This window comes from Lissotriton helveticus, chromosome 1_1 (assembly GCF_964261635.1).
Source record: "Lissotriton helveticus chromosome 1_1, aLisHel1.1, whole genome shotgun sequence".
Classification (NCBI taxonomy): domain Eukaryota; kingdom Metazoa; phylum Chordata; class Amphibia; order Caudata; family Salamandridae; genus Lissotriton; species Lissotriton helveticus.
The window spans coordinates 2,136,310,841-2,136,327,216 of record NC_136057.1 but is presented as its reverse complement, the minus strand read 5'-3'; the positions used below and the strand labels follow the sequence as shown (position 1 = coordinate 2,136,327,216).

General features: G+C 46.2%; 1 protein-coding gene across 7 annotated transcripts in view; it reads right to left on the bottom strand.

Moving 5' to 3' along the window:
* The window catches only part of BRDT (bromodomain testis associated), a 2,808,714-nt gene that overhangs the window by 1,275,576 nt on the left and 1,516,762 nt on the right, over nucleotides 1-16,376 (bottom strand). For all 7 annotated transcript variants that reach the window (XM_078646309.1, XM_078646320.1, XM_078646312.1 and 4 more), the window contains 3 exons: nucleotides 6,594-6,886; nucleotides 6,319-6,435; nucleotides 6,110-6,247 (listed from right to left, as the gene is read on the bottom strand). In XM_078646309.1, the coding sequence (XP_078502435.1) occupies nucleotides 6,110-6,247; nucleotides 6,319-6,435; nucleotides 6,594-6,886 (548 nt within the window). The remainder of the gene's footprint in view (nucleotides 1-6,109; nucleotides 6,248-6,318; nucleotides 6,436-6,593; nucleotides 6,887-16,376) is intronic.

The following is a 16,376-nucleotide window of genomic DNA, read 5'->3' as shown; positions in this document are numbered from 1 at the left end:
GTAATAGGGACTTGGAAGGAGGCAGATCGCATCACCAGACAGTCGACTGCCATGATGGCCGGGGAAAAGAGCAATTGGAAGTGAAGGCCAGAGCGGACAATCAGGGCGACGCCACCTCCTGCCTTCCCTGCCGGTCGATCGGCCCGCAGGACGTAGTAGGAGGAGGGAAGGGCTGCGAGTACATTGGGCAGGGAATCTGGGCAGAACCAAGTTTCTGTCAGGAACAGGAGGTCAGGTTTGTAGGGGTCAAGAAACACAAACAGTTCGAGGTAGTGCTTGACTGCCGATCTGGTGTTTAAAAGAAAGGCCGAGTTAGGCGCGGGGGGGGGGGTTCTAGGGGAGGGACAGAGGGGGGTGGTGGAGGCAAGGTGGCTGGGAGGGGGGGCGCGAGGTGGGGCCGGACAAGGCCAAGTTTGGCGATTTGGGCGGCGGATCCAGGGCTGGTGATCCAAGGGCCCTGGTAAGAGCGGAGTTCTTCCGAGGTATAGGTTAAAAACTGGGCATAGTGGGGTGCCCCTTGCCCCGGCCCGGCGCAGACGGGCTTGCCTTTGGCGCGCCGCTGGCGCGCCCGCTGCGCGAGCGCATGAGGATGTCCTTAAGAGTGCTTGGGAGCGCAATGTCACTAGCGCTACCCAATGAGGCCAAAGCTGGACTGCCCTACATAAAATGGCGCCCGCAGCCCCGTCAGCCCGCCAGTACAAGCGGCACTCAGCCGTGCCGGATCGGGACCAGGGGAGCGGGGAGGTGAGGCAGGAGGCAGGCAACCAGGTAAGAGGAGAAACAAACAAACAGGAGTCTTAAAATCACTACAGTTTAAAAAAATATAAAGAACTGAGGATCACCACCACACGCAGCCAACAGCTTCCGCAAACCCACTGCCACTGGGGCTAATCTCAGACACCTGCAAAGTGGGAAGTTAGGGGTGCCCCCTTTTCCCCCTGCTGTTTGGTCTAGTGGTGGAACCACTGGCAGCGAAAGCTAGGTCCGGTCAATCTTATCAGGGACTTAACGTCCATGGGCAAGTCCATCACATTGCTGCTCTATGCCGATGACCTTTTGTTGTTTCTGGTTGATTCAGGGCGCAAAAGAATTGCTACAGGGCCTTAGCAGGGTCACAGGACTAAAAGTGAATTGGGCAAAATCTTGACTGTTCCCTGAAAGAGAGGGCAGAATAGGCCCACAGGAAATACAGGGGTGAGATGGGAAGATAGATGCCTGTCATACCTGGGTACTCCAATATACCACACTCAGGAAGACATGCTAAAGGGTAATACCGGGAAGGCCTACAGGGGAGCAAAAAGCAACTTTGACTTCTGGGACTCCTTGCCGCTATCTGTAGCTGGCCGAGTAGCTTTGCTTAAAATGGTGACCTTGCCGAGCTTATTTTATTACTTCGGGACCTTGCCGGTCTGGATACCGACGGAGTACTTTGTTCAGCGCCGGTCGTTGGTCACAGGTTTCCTGTGGGGCAATGGCAGACGCAGGGTGGCACTTGCTGTCCTCATGAGACCAAGAGCGGAAGGAGGACTGGCAGTGCCTGATTTTGAGTCCTACAATTTAGCAACGCAATTTCAGTGGCTCATGCAGTGGGTAGCGCACTGTGTTAGGGGGGAGGAAGAGCGGAGAGAAGACTGTGACTTTAAGACGGTTATCCCAAATTATACTGCGGCTCCTGTTCGACTCTCAAGCCTCACCACAGAGCTCTACAAAAGGGGGTGGTGATGGACGGAGCATCAGAACCAATCAAACACTCACACCCAGTCAAAAGATCTGGGTTTGATCCATCACAGTTCTTTAGCCCACTCTGCCACCCCAGTTCAGACATGGCTATATGCAAATCAGTCTGACCCTGTGCCGCATGGGAACAGTCCAGCCCGAACTGCCAAGCCATGCCTTCCCTGGACCGGAAACAAGCTTCCGAGGACCGGTTTCTGGCATTCCAGCCGTCTTCAGCCCGGCTTGCTTGAATACACTTATGGCGGCCAAAGCAGGCAGGGTATGCTCAGACGTGAGTCCCTTGCTCACTTTGCCACTGGATTCAAGCAAGCCGGGCTGAAGACGGCTGGAATGCCAGAAACCGGTCCTCGGAAGCTTGTTTCCGGTCCAGGGAAGACATGGCTTGGCAGTTTGGGCTGGACTGTTCCCATGAGGCACAGGGTCAGACTGATTTGCATATAGCCATGTCTGAACTGGGGTGGCAGAGTGGGCTAAAGAACGGTGATGGATTAAACCCAGATCTTTTGACTGGGTGTGAGTGTTTGATTGATTCAGATACTCCGTCCATCACCACCCCCTTTTGTACCACTTTTGGCCACCATAAGTATGGCAGGGTATGCTCAGACGTGAGTCCCTTGCTCACTTTGCCACTGGATTCAAGCAAGCCGGGCTGAAGACGGTTGGAATGCCAGAAACCGGTCCTCGGAAGCTTGTTTCCGGTCCAGGGAAGACATGGCTTGGCAGTTCGGGCTAGACTGTTCCCATGAGGCACAGGGTCAGACTGATTTGCATATAGCCATGTCTGAACTGGGGTGGCAGAGTGGGCTAAAGAACGGTGATGGATTAAACCCAGATCGTTTGACTGGGTGTGAGTGTTTGATTGATTCAGATACTCCGTCCATCACCACCCCCTTTTGTACCACTTTTGGCCGCCATAAGTGTGGCAGGGTATGCTCAGACGTGAGTCCCTTGCTCACTTTGCCACTGGATTCAAGCAAGCCGGGCTGAAGACGGCTGGAATGCCAGAAACCGGTCCTCGGAAGCTTGTTTCCGGTCCAGGGAAGACATGGCTTGGCAGTTCGGGCTGGACTGTTCCCATGAGGCACAGGGTCAGACTGATTTGCATACAGCCATGTCTGAACTGGGGTGGCAGAGTGGGCTAAAGAACGGTGATGGATTAAACCCAGATCAAGCCGGGCTGAAGACGGCTGGAATGCCAGAAACCAGTCCTCGGAAGCTTGTTTCCGGTCCAGGGAAGACATTCAAGGCGGTTACGTGCTTGTACATAAAGCGGGAAACGTTCCTGCCCTTATTGGAGTTCAAACTCAAGTGGGAGGCTGACCTCAAAGAGGCTATCCCACAGAAAACCTGGGGGGAATTAGTGGAGAGAGCTTGAAAGAGCACCAGAAACGCCAGATTCCAGTTGATGCATTTTTATATCCTAAATAGAGCATACCTCTCCCCGGAAAAGATTAATACGTATTTCCCGTCTCAAGCAGCGGCTTGCCCGCGTCTGCAATAGAGAAGGAGCAAACTTTAGGCATATGGTCTGGGACAGTCCGGGAAATTTTTGGATGGAGGTGACAGCGTTGCTGACCGACATCACTGACTGAGAAATAGAGCAGGCTCCGAAATACTGTATACTACACTGGTTCCCTCACACGTCCAAAAATAAAATTAGAGTGAGTTTTTGGACATGGGCCTCCTACTGGCCAAAAGAGACATCACCATGCACTGGAAAGCGAAGCAGGGTCCCAGCATAGCAAGATGGAAAGCGCAACCTAAGTGGGCTGAATGTGAAGGTGTGATTAGGGTGCAGATAGCAAAAAGAACGGGAAGCAAGAGGGCGCTGGAAGCAGCAAGAGCTTGGGAAACGTTGGTTGTAGTGCTTAAGATCCCTGAGGAAAGGATGATGAGGAGGACACAATAGGTGATCCACCAGCAGGAGTAGGCTAAGCCACGTTCATCTGAGCGACCCTTGGAACCATGGGACCTGATACTAGACACAGCACACTGCCGCCCTATCTGTTCGAAATTCCCTATAATGCTACACTAATCAATTCTGAAGCCCAACCTGGAGTGGTAAATATACAACCTGAATGCGAGAGACATGCCTGGGAGGGAGGGGGGATGTTCTGGGAAGGGGGTTTACAGTCGGGATTGAGGTTATGTTTTGCAGTCCCAGATTCAAACACAATACAAAGTCTGTATGCTGGACTGCGGGGAAACAACATGACAGTTGAATGTAATGAACTGACCGGCAATCCTTATGCTATGTTATTGTCTTAACTGAGTTCCCAGCCGGGAAATTGTAAGGTTGATCTATGGTAAGATTGTTGCATAATGGCTACATGGAGCCTTTTTAAACCCAATAAAGACTATTTATAACAAAAAAATATATATTGGGTTTCTACAGTCTCTTGCTTAACAGCCATCTTTGGATGGCGGGGATCTTATCAGCAGGCATGCAGAGACCTAGAATGACCAATGCAAGATCTTCCCCAATGAACAGTGGTCCCTTTTCACATATTAGTTAGTAGCCCAACTTTGTGTATTTAGGTATAAAACCTACGAATATCCTCTGTTGGGCACCACAGGTGAAAAAAGCACAGCTGTCTGTTTTAACACACTGCATACATAGGGAAAATATACAGGAGAACCACATCTAGAAGGGTGGCTCTGGCGTTCGAAATCTATAATGTCAAGGTCCTAGAGCAGTTTATTATAGTGCAGAGCTCTGGGGTAGTTCACAAATCCAGAGCCTTTCCATAGTGGGGCATAGGTTTTTAAGGACTTTATTGAACCTTCTAGCGAATACCCCACTAACACCATTTTACTTAGACCTGGCCCAAAAGAAAATCACCCACAAGATTGAGTGTAGACTTCTCATCTATTTTCACCGGGAATGGATTACACCTCCCCTACAGTCTTATCGGGTGGGCATCAAAGGTTTTTTGGTTGTGCACCATGCAAGGAAAATGTGGTGGCTTTTTTCCGTTAGGGCCCTAAGGTTACACTTGGACAAATACTGGGTTCACTCCTGAGACCATATGTTCAATCACTAAAGCTAGCATTAATGCAATTTTCTGGGAGTGTTGCAATTGGCAACACTATGCAGTGCAAGAGTTCTTTATCTGTGGCCTTTACAGACCACAAATAAGTGGCTTTCCCAGAGTATCATTGATGTTCCCCCTTAAGCTAGGAAACTCAACCTCCTAATTAGGTATGGATCTCTACCTTTAAAATAATTTACTAGCAGATATCAACAGGATAGTGGCACTAATAATAATCTTTGTGTAGTATGCTAAGGGGGTTCTGAATCGCTTACTCCTATTTTGTTTTTCTACCTCCTTTATAAGGAGCCCGGTTTGAAGTAGATTGTTCCCCTTTGCAAATCCCAGGCAGTAGGGAATACCAGGAGGCATTCAGATTACTCCAATCAGACACTAGCTGGATTGTGGTTTCTGCCTGGCCAACTTTTTAATGGCAATTTGGATAAGGTGCTCGAAATACCACTAGCTTTTAATTGGTGAAATGGATTATCTGTGCCTTTGTGCTTGAATGGGCAATAGTGCTGTTCTTTTCCTCTTCGCAGGCCTCAATCTTTGCTATGCTGCTATGTCTTCTATGCATTACAGTTAGCTGTGTTGTCTCTACCCATTAAATCATATTTTAAATGTGCTCTAGGCACTTCTTAAAATTATATTTATTGTTATTTATGATTGTGTTTGTATGTATACGTGCAATGTTTTTTTGTTGCGTCCACACTTATTATCTAAAGTGATAAAATATTTGATAATGATAAAATAGTACACAGAATTTGGTTAAATTCTACTCAAGCAGGCCATGTAAAGTCCAGGTGAAGGTGCATCTCAGACAAACATGGAAAAGCTTTCCTGGGTACTGTTTGTCCTGATAAAAATCGCAGCGTCACCCTGAAACATGCACTACTTCGGACAGGACCGTAATAAAGCTTTTTAAAGTTACCATGATAAATACAAACTGCTGCATTCTGATAAAGAAACAAGCTGAATGAGTCTCAGATATTTTCCTTTATAGTATTGCAGATTACTGGTTAGTAAATGACCACGACACCAGCTCTACTGGCATTGCTAAATATGATTTGCAATTGAAATACAAAATGGATTTCTTGAATAAGTAAAATAAAACATACCAGCGCAACTATTATTAAATATAAAAAGGTATCCCTCTGCAGAATATTTTACAATGAAGCACAGAGCTCACTATAAAGAGAACGCAATAGCCACAGTAAGATTTTAATTGGCTTTTTAGGCGTTTGTTTGAAGCCAGTTGAAATAGAAATCAATATTGCGGATTCAAGAGCCATGCAAATACATTACAACACTAAATCAAAGGAAGCTGAACTTCTAACCTGATTCAAAGTCACTGTCGGATCCTGAACAACTACTAGTGCTGGCACTGTTAGTAGAGCTCGAAGAGCTGTCAGTACTGCTACTTTCACTAAGTCTTCTTGAACCTCCAAATGCACTTTGTGCAGCATAGATTTCAGCTGGAAAACAAACACATTATTTAGAAAAATCTTAATAAAAACACAGACGTTTATTGCATAAATTAACTTACTTTTGTCCTTCTCTTTTGTAGCCGATGTAGAATTTCCAACATCACTTCTCCGTCGTTTTTCAAGCAATTTCTTTTTCTGCAACTGAATTTCTTCTTTGGACTTGGGTAATTTCTCAGCTGTAGGACAAAATACAATCCCCATGAGTACAGTAATAATTCAATGAAAGCAAATGATTAGATACACAATGTTAATGGTGTTTAGAGCAAGCATTCAACACCCACTTCGCTCTCTCACCTCGTAGGAAAAATAAGTACTACGACAACACAATACTCACCACTGGGTTTTCTTGGTCTTTTTCTTAAACAGATCATTACGTATCTCTCTAGTTCTCGCAGAGTTGAGGCTTTCAAGGTTTCAAAGTCTATTTCTAGCTCATTGGGATCCGAGTCTTTGAGTGATGGCTCTCTTGACTGTATTATATGTACTAGCCGACCAAGCTTGTCTCCTGGTAGTTTATTGATATCCAAACTTAGCTGCCTCTTCTCATCATAATTCATAGGTTGGGCGTTATCCTGGTTATCTACCTCGCATGCAACCAAATCGACTGGTATGATTTTCTTTGACTGGCTGTCATAAAGAAACATTACAAATAAGTTTGTGTAGTCTTTCTCATTGATAATTTATCGGTAATGCTGGACACATGCAACAAAATAAGAAACCATCAGCGCACCTCTATCAGGAAATAAATCCTAGTACAACTTCAATGGCCGGGTTACTTGCATGCAAATCCGCATTCCCAGACAGACTGGCCTAGGCAAAATATTAACTTTTGAAATTCTTACAAACCAATATGAATGCAACTAAAAAGCCAGCTCAATGTCATTCTTAGGTTTTATTGCTGCAGCTTGCAATAATACTTCAGCAACAGATAAGTAATGAGCATTTGTTATAATGAACATTTTTTGTGCGACCATGCAGTAGACTCATCAGGGCTTTAGCGGTTGCTGTTCCTAATAGGGATTCAAGAGCACATTTAGGGCTGAATAATCTGTCCCCTTAGTCACAGTATCATTAAAAACTACTAACCATTCTCTCTGATTCCAGTTACGTTAGATCAGAACCAGACCACCGCCATATTTACCAAACGGAACCTCTGAAAAGCATTTACTCTATATATATTCTATAGGGAGGAAGAAGGGCTAGAGTCAAGCTACTAGTAGACTCATTTCAAAGATACAATTAGAGTATGTGAGAATCTGGTAATCCTGTTTGGGATGTGTAATGTACATGGTTCTTTTCGGTATTTCTCACAAACAAGATCTTGTAGTATTACATCTTGTGAAAGTAGGCACCAATGCCCTCACAGTCCAAAGTTCTGAATGTGCTCCTCAGTTGACAACTATTCTGTTGCAGAATCGAGTTAGTAAGGACCCAAACATCCTACATAGTTCTCAGAGTTCATTGTCAAATCACAGAATCTTGCTTGTGTAGAAATGAGCAATCATGCAAAGGTGTCCACCACGGCTTACCACTATCTTCCAAATTTTTAAACACCTCAAAGGTTGCTTTCAGAACTCTTTTTGTCAAACTTGTGTTTATCGAAAAATTTTACAAGTAGTAGGGAGCGTTGTAGATATCGACAAGATGGAGGATGTACATAGTAGCACATTACCTAGGTAAATACCCAGCCCCAATCTCATAGAGAATGCTTAAATGAAGGGGAAAGTTTGACGACGGTGGGGCTTGGGGCAATCCCTCGTGATCCTTATTTAAAATCAACTTCATATGGCACTTGAGTACCCTTGCTGACGCCGCTTACTGGGAGGCTGTTATATTTTTAATCTGTTCAAGTGAATTGTTGTGCTTTTAATATTTAACATTTACCGTTTTGCTCTGTTCCTGCTTGTGACCGACCCCGGTCCGCCGCGGCTGCCGTGCCGTTTGTTGTGGAGGGCCGTTCTTCTTTCCCTCATGGCTCCACTTCCGGCAGGACGTGGTCTAGTCGCCCGCCGGAAGAAAACTATATATTTGGCTATGTGGCGGATGCGCAGCGGACTTGGGTAGCATGGCTGACGCTGCTTACTGGGAGGCTGTTATATTTTTATATCTGTTCAAGTGAATTGTTGTGCTTTTAATATTTTACATTTACCGTTTTACTCTGTTCCTGCTTGTGACCGACCCCGGTCCGCCGCGGCTGCCGTGCCGTTTGTTGCGGAGGGCGGTTCTTCTTTCCCTTGTGGCTCCACTTCCGGCAGGACGCCGTCTAGTCGCCCGTCGGAAGGAAACTATATATTTGGCTATATGGCGGACGAGCGCAGCGGATGCGCGCAGCGGGCGCGCCTTAAGGCAAGCCCGTCTGCGCCTGTCCGCGCCTGGATCGCGCCCAGCGCACGAAATGCTGCCGGTTTACGTAGACTCCGGGTAAGCTACTCAGGTGTAGAACTTCACGCATTTAATCAAGGGAGAAAGGATTGCTGTCTGTGTAATTTGAGGGAAAATAGCAGTTGTGCAGGTTGTGGATTTGCTTTTACGCCTAGGAATGGTCACTTACTATCAGGTACTACCGGGAGTCATCAGTCCTCCGATGTGCCCAATGCCCGGGATGACCTGATGCTGCAGGGCGGGCTCATTAACGCAAGATCTTTAGGGAAACATAGGTATGAAATAGCCCAATTGATAGATCATGCGGGGCTGGGCATGCTGTTTATAACTGAAACGTGGGCAGATGCTGCGTCTGACCCAGACTTTATTACGGCCACACCAGAGGGGTACAGATTTGTCAGAGTGGATAGGCCGCTGAACAAAAGAGGGGGAGGAGTGGCGATTATTTTTAGAGAGTGTTTCTTAGTCACGGTTCACCCTTTTTCCTCGTCGGCTTTCGAGGCACTTCAGTTCACATTCAGACTCAGTGCCAATCTATCTTTTAAGGGTATTCTGGTGTATCGTCCTCCAGGGACTAAAACTACATTTCTAAGAAATCTGGATGAGCTGCTAGAAACTATTTTGTACAACAAGGAGTTTACTATTTTGGGAGATTTTAATTTTTACTTAGAGGACCTTGATAACAAAGAGACGGCAATGTTTTTAGACACTTTAGGAGCCGTTGGACTCCCCCAATTAGTGGGTTTTTCCACTCACGTGACGGGACATACGCTGGATGGGATTTTCTCATCTATAAAGGGGTTCAAAATTAAAGAGGTGATTCCTCTGTTATGGTCCGATCATTCTTTCATTAGTTTTAACTTCCCTAGGAGCTATTCTGGGCAGGTCTGTAATCCCTTACCATTGATAGCCTCCTGCAGAGCTTGGAGCAAAGCGGATAAAACAGCCCTCCGACTTACATTGGAGTGCTCTTCTCCACAATGCTCTGATAACGTAGACATTGCGGTCAATAACTATATTAATTGGTTGTCGGTTGCCATCAGTTCAGCGGTGCCTATGAAAAAGATTTCCGGCAACCGGCCCGTTCCATCAGCACCTTGGTTCTCTGATCTCCTTCGTAAGGAGAAACAGAACTGCTGTCGTATGGAACGTCGCTGGCGTGTGAATTATCTGGATTCAGACAAACAGATCTATAGGTTAGCACTCAGGTCTTATAAAGATCTTCCGATAGCGGAGAAATGTAAGTTTTTTAAAGCTCAGATGGACTCTGCAAAATACTCCTCAAAAGAACTATTTGCTGTTATTAACAAACTTACTGTTCCCAAATCTCTGGGTAAGCTGGGGAGCCAACAATTTGTTAATGATATGGCCTCTACTTTTAAAGCTAAAGTTCTGGATATTTTTAGCGTTTTTAAGGATGGTTTATGTCCACAAATAGCTTCTGTGGGGGCAGATTTTGGACAATGGCATGAGTAGGCTTACGGAGTTTTCTCCTGTGTCGGCGGCTATGGCAGGCTCACCTTTGGACCCATGTCCATTGGCCTTTTTGAAAGAACTGGTTGACAAGGTGAGTCCTGTACTTGCAGATATTTTTAACAGGATGTTCTCGTTAGGCAGTTTTCCCCTGAGCTGGAAGGAGACATCTACTCTCCCTTTACTAAAGAAGCCCACTCTAGAAGCTTCCAACACGCTGAATTATCGCCCCATTGCTCGTCTTCCCTGGTCTGCAAAGATTGTTGATAAAATCATGAACGGTCAATTAACTCAGTTCAGTGAAGACAATGGGTTGTTAGATCATTCCCAGTTTGGTTTCCGCAAGGAACACAGCACAGAGACAGCGCTTATTAAGGTGACCGAGGAGATCAGAGCGGTTATGGACGGAGGAGGCTCTGCCGCATTGATTCTCCTCGATCTCTCCACCGCGTTTGACACTGTTGATCATACTCTCCTGCTGCACTGATTAAAAATCTTGGGTGTGGATAGCATGGTGGCACTAGCACTGCTAGCTTTCTTTTTGGAGGAGAGGAGATCAACAGTGTCTCTCGATGGGTTTAATTCAGCTCCCTTTCTGCTGCCATGCGGAGTTCCGCAGGGCAGCTCGCTGAGTCCTTCGTTGTTCAATGTCTATGTCTACGAACTGGCTCCGTTGGTCAGAGACTTTGGTTTTATGTTAACATCCTATGCAGATGATTCACAGATTGTGGTAGCAGCATATAACAAGCATTTGCAATGCAATAGGTCTCGCATTAGGAAAGTTTGAGCTATTGGTATTGTAAATGACACATTTTTTATTTAGGTTTTGTTTTTGAAAATAGCGAAATTAATAGCTTTGTCATTTACAATGCCATAGTTATAACTTTCGCAAGTGTGACACCTATAGCATTTGTAATGCAATATGCGTTGTATTTACGTGACTTACATGTATTGATATTACAAATAACAATGGCTTATTTTTTTTAAAATAATTAATACTTAATAAAAGTTATTGTAATTTATAATGGCAATAGCTTAAACTTTTGTAAATAACTTTTGTGAAGATTATGTTCAGTGTATTTTATTGTGACGAAAATCCAAGAACAGAAGTGAAATATCAACATCTTTTTGTTACATTTGTAATAAAGCTTGAAACATTGAGAGAACATATTTGAAGCATCTGGGTGAATGGTTGCACAGATTGATGCTGTGGTGGCACTGAGGGATGTTGTGATGGCGAACGAGTGATGCTATGGTGGTGCTGAGTGATGCTGTATGCTATGCTATGTTTTGTTTTGCTATCCTATGTTTTGTTATGCTATGCTATGTTTTGTTTTGCTATCCTATGTTTTGTTATGCTATGCTATGTTTTGTTATGCTATGCTATGCTATGCTATGTTTTGCTATGCTTTGTTGTGTTTTGTTAACCCCTCTGCTGCGCCGACCGTTCTGCGCTGGTACGGAACGTTCTATTGCGCCGGAGGGGCCGGAACGTTCAGCAGACATGCGCAGCACTACCGAGGGAGTGCACACGATGTCCGCTGAACGTGCGCCGCACCGAAGGGGTTAAGCTATGCCATGTTTTGTTGTGTTTTGCTATGTTGTGTTATGCTATGTGCTGTTGTGTTTTGTTATGCTGTTTTGCTATCCTATGCTTTGTTTTGTTATGCTATGCTATGCTTTGTTGTGTTTTGTTTTGCTATGCTATGCTGTGTTGTGTTGTGTTGTGTTTTGCTATGCTATGCTATGTTGTGTTTTGTTTTGCTATGCTGTGTTTTGTTTTGCTATGCTGTGTTTTGTTTTGCTATGCTGTGTTTTGTTGTGTTTTGTTTTGCTATGCTGGTGAGGGTGTGTGAGGTTGTGAGGGTGAGAGGGTTGGAGGGTGAGAGGGTTGGAGGGTGAGAGGGTTGGAGGGTGAGAGGGTTGGAGGGTGAGAGGGTGAGAGGGTGAGAGGGTGGGAGGGTGGGAGGGTGGGAGGGTGGGAGGGTGAGAGGGTGGGAGGGTGAGAGGGTGGGAGGGTGGGAGGGTGGGAGGGTGAGAGGGTGGGAGGGTTGGAGGGTGAGAGGGTTGGAGGGTGAGAGGGTTGGAGGGTGAGAGGGTTGGAGGGTGAGAGGGTTGGAGGGTGAGAGGGTTGGAGGGTGAGAGGGTTGGAGAGTGAGAGGGTTGGAGAGTGAGAGGGTGTGAGGGTGAGAGTTGGAGGGTGAGAGAGTTGGAGGGTGAGAGAGTTGGAGGGTGAGAGAGTTGGAGGGTGAGACGGTTGGAGGGTGTGAGGGTGAGGGGGTGAGGGAGTACCATTAATTTGAATTTGAATGTAAACACATTTATTGAGCGCACTTTTACCAAGCGGTTTCTTGGCGCAAACATTAAACTGGGTAATACTTAATTCTAATATTTTCAATGCTTGGAAGTGGCAAAAGGCATTGAAAATATAAGAATTAAGTATTACCCAGTTTAATGGTACTCCATTTACCCATCCTGGAAGAATGGAAAGTTAAGTCAGCATTCCTGGGATTCACACTCATGACCTGCAGGTCACAGCATTTTAAAGCAGGCACGGTTGTACTCACAGCCATCCTGGTGCAAAAGTCACATGCATAAAAACTATGTTGAAACATGTCGCTTTAACAAAAAAGCATTTGCAATGCAATAGGTCTCGCGTTTACGCAAGTTTAAGCTACTGGCATTGTAAATGACAATGCCTTTTATTTATGTTTGTAAAACCCAAACATAAATAAAAGGCATTGTCATTTACAATGCCAATAGCTCAAAGTGGCGTAAATGCGAGACCTATTGCATTGCAAATGCTTGTTCTCTAATGTATTGTGCTGCACACCAATGAGTGGCCTCAAGCACACAAATGAACACACACAGATGAAGCCTTGACATTGGCATTCAGGCATGATAGAGTGATGGCTTCAGACCCTATGTATTTTCAAAGTACATAGCTTACTGGTTTAGCCCAAATGACTGTTCAAAGTTACATCGCAGTGCCATGGATTATGACGATAAGGCCCATTCAGGCCTCGGAATAGGGGAAATGAATGAGGGAGAAGTGTTATGAGACCTTATTTTTAGCTTCCACAAAGACTAAAACCTCAGGCCCTCTTCCTCTTTTTCTCAGCTCTTTCCCTTGACCCTCCAACACTAATAAGCAGGGCACCCACTTCAGGACACCGTGTTTCATGTTTAGACAGCATTTGCATTTATCCAACACTATGTAAACAAGCCTTGCCTTTTGTTTTATAAGCGGGTGTCCGTGGACGCCGCGCCTCATGCTTCATTTTGAGGGATCTTTTCCGAGTTTACTTATGGGCAGGGCAGGAGTCCGCGGCCACAGAAATGCTGCAGCTTTACTTTTAGCTACAGGAATGCTTACGAGTTTGTTGATTTACCGCGGTTGGGCAGTGACTGCCTCTGTTGTGCACTCCCATAAATGCACCTCCATCTAAAAGGTTTTAATGACAGTAACATCTGAATGTGCAACCCTTGGCCCTACAATCACGGGTCTCCTCGAGCATGCTGTATACACTAACACAGAGATGCCCGCTTGGCGTCCGGTTATTCAAGGTCACCTCAGAATCGAGCAGAAGTGTAACCGGCACTGTATTCACCTGCCCTGGTGTCCACCCCTTGTTTTTACTGCAGTTAGAGAGAAAGCGCTATATTGTGACCGGTTTTAGACGCCCCCTCTCTCTCAGAACAAGCACCAAGTGCTCCTAACTATTTTGTTGATTTAGAACTGAATTTTGCTTGTTTTATAAACGTCGGAAACATAACGAAGGTTCGAGCTGACTCGCGGGTTCGAACCTGCGACCAAATGTTAAACTCTGGCACTTGCAGAGGACTTAATAGGAAACTGCGCCACCAATGCTTAATTTATGGGACTTTCCCACTATGGAAAAAACAATGCGTTATTCTGCATTAAAGTAGTAAAGGCGTCACCGTGGCTAACACACAATAAAACAAATAACAAATAATTTGCAATGGCAGAGAAAGTGAAAAAGACTTCGTAACAAAGCAAGTAATCCAACAATTATGGTACAAGTAGCGTCTGGGGTAGTAAGCGCTATATTAATAGCGCACAAGTAGGGGACAGTTCGAAGTTCTCATCTATGAGCGTGGCTACAGAAGAAACACAGGAAGCCAGGCGGGACTGTCCGGGACTGACTGGTTGAGGGCGGGGCCACCAGCACAGACAGGAAGCGGACGGGAGCCTACCCCGCGCTCCTGTGAAGGGAAGGGAGCAAGCCGCCTACGAATCCCGCGCAGCCGCCACTACCGCGGGACAGGACGAGAGGAGTATAGCAGACCAGGTGAGGGGGGGCGTCGGGGCACATTGACGGTGCCCGCCCCCCCAGTGATGGAAGCCCTGCGTGTGCCCGGTGAGTGGGGTTTGGAGGGTGTGTGTGTGTGTGCGCGCGTTTGTGTGTGTATGTAAGCCCTGCGTGTGCGGGGGGGGGGTGAGTGTGTGCGCGTGGGAATGTGTGCGCGCATGGGAATGTGTGTGCGCATGCGTGAGTGTGGCTGTGTTTGCGCATAGGAATATGAGGCACGAGAGGGGCACGGCGCCGTGCGCGCCCACGAGGTGAAATCTGCGCTCGTGCCCCTCTCGTGTCTACATTCCCAGATACGGGCAGCAATAGGTCTCGAGCAGAATACTCTGCTCGACCTAAAAACCAGGTCTCGCCTGCCTTGCAGTTTCAAAACTGCATGGCTGTGATCAACAATTGGATGAGTAGGCATGGTCTTAAATTAAATTTCGACAAGACGGAAGTTTTGATTTTCGGGAACCTACATCCCTCTTGGAGTAATCTTTGGTGGCCTGCGGAAATGGGTGCCCTGCCTACTCCAAGGGCAAAAACTAAAAACTTGGGTGTGTTGATTGATAACAGACTCTCGTTTGTTCAACAAAATAATGCCATTGTGTCTGCTTCCCATTTCCTTATAAAGAAAATTAGGAAGGTACTACCCTATATTCCAGCGCAGACCAATAAAGTGGCGATTACCTCCCTTATACAGTCGAAGCTGGATTATTGCAATGGGCTTTATTTGAATGCCCAGAAGCAATGTTTGAGGAAACTCCAGGTAGTGCAGAATTCGGCGGCTCGCCTCTTGTTGAATCTGCCGCGGTATAAGTCTGTGTCAGAGGAAATTCGGAAGCTTCACTGGCTACCAGTGGAGCAAAGAATTACATTTAAGGCTCTCTGTGTGGCCCATAAAGCCCTGATGCAAAATGGTCCGTCTTTTTTTCAAAAGCTTTTTGTGTGGTATCAGCCAGCTAGACAGCTCCGTTCCACCAGGGCAAATCTGCTGGTGGTGCCTAAGTTCCGGACCTTGCACTGGGACGGGCAGAGCTTCCAGCACAGCACATCCAGGTTGTGGAACTCTCTTCCACTTGAGATCAGGAAGGCTAGTTCCCGCATGAGTTTTAGAAAAAGCCTGAAAACCTGGTTGTTTCAGTGAAGGGTGTGTTGTGGGGTTACTTGCTGTCCTTAGCGCCGAGACACCATTTTGGTATTTGTGCGCTCTATAAATAACATTAACATTAACAATAAAGCCATACAAAAACAACGCCCAAATAAGGAGTAACCATGAACCCAACCCCACCCCACTGCCCTCCCCTCCCCAATAATGGTGGCAGCAAAATCAGGTTGGCATAGTCCACATGGAATAGTAGCAGGTAACTCAAAATTGAAAGAGATGAAGCGCTCTGACAGAAGGAGGACAGACCGCCGATAGTATCCCCCGTGAGAGGAAGGCAACTATCGGACCCCATTTGAATAAAAAATTCTTGTAATTATCCCTACAAATATCACACATTCTTTCTAGGCTGAGTAACTTCCATAATCAAGAATGCCAAAGAGAAATTGCCGGGGCTTCCCTCCGCTTCCAGGCGGCTGCTAGGGTCACTTTAGCCGCACCTATATAGAGCCACATGATTGTCTTGTCTGCTCGGGTCTAGTGCTCCAGGGTAGGGTCGTGAAGCCCCAAAATAATTCCTGCCATGGTGGTTGGGATAGGGTATCCCAGCATGTCCTTAATGTGTGCAAGTATTTTTTCCCAGAAGGGGCGTATAGTTGGGCAGTCCCACCAAATGTGCTGAAAGTCGCCCAGAAGCCCGCAACCCAACCAGCATCTATTGGAACGGTTAGCAAAGATCTGTTTGAGCCTCGACGGATGGAGATACCAGTCCTTCGTAATCAACTGGTAGGGAGGAGGAATTACGGTCCATTCTATTCCCCAAATTTAATATGTCAACCAA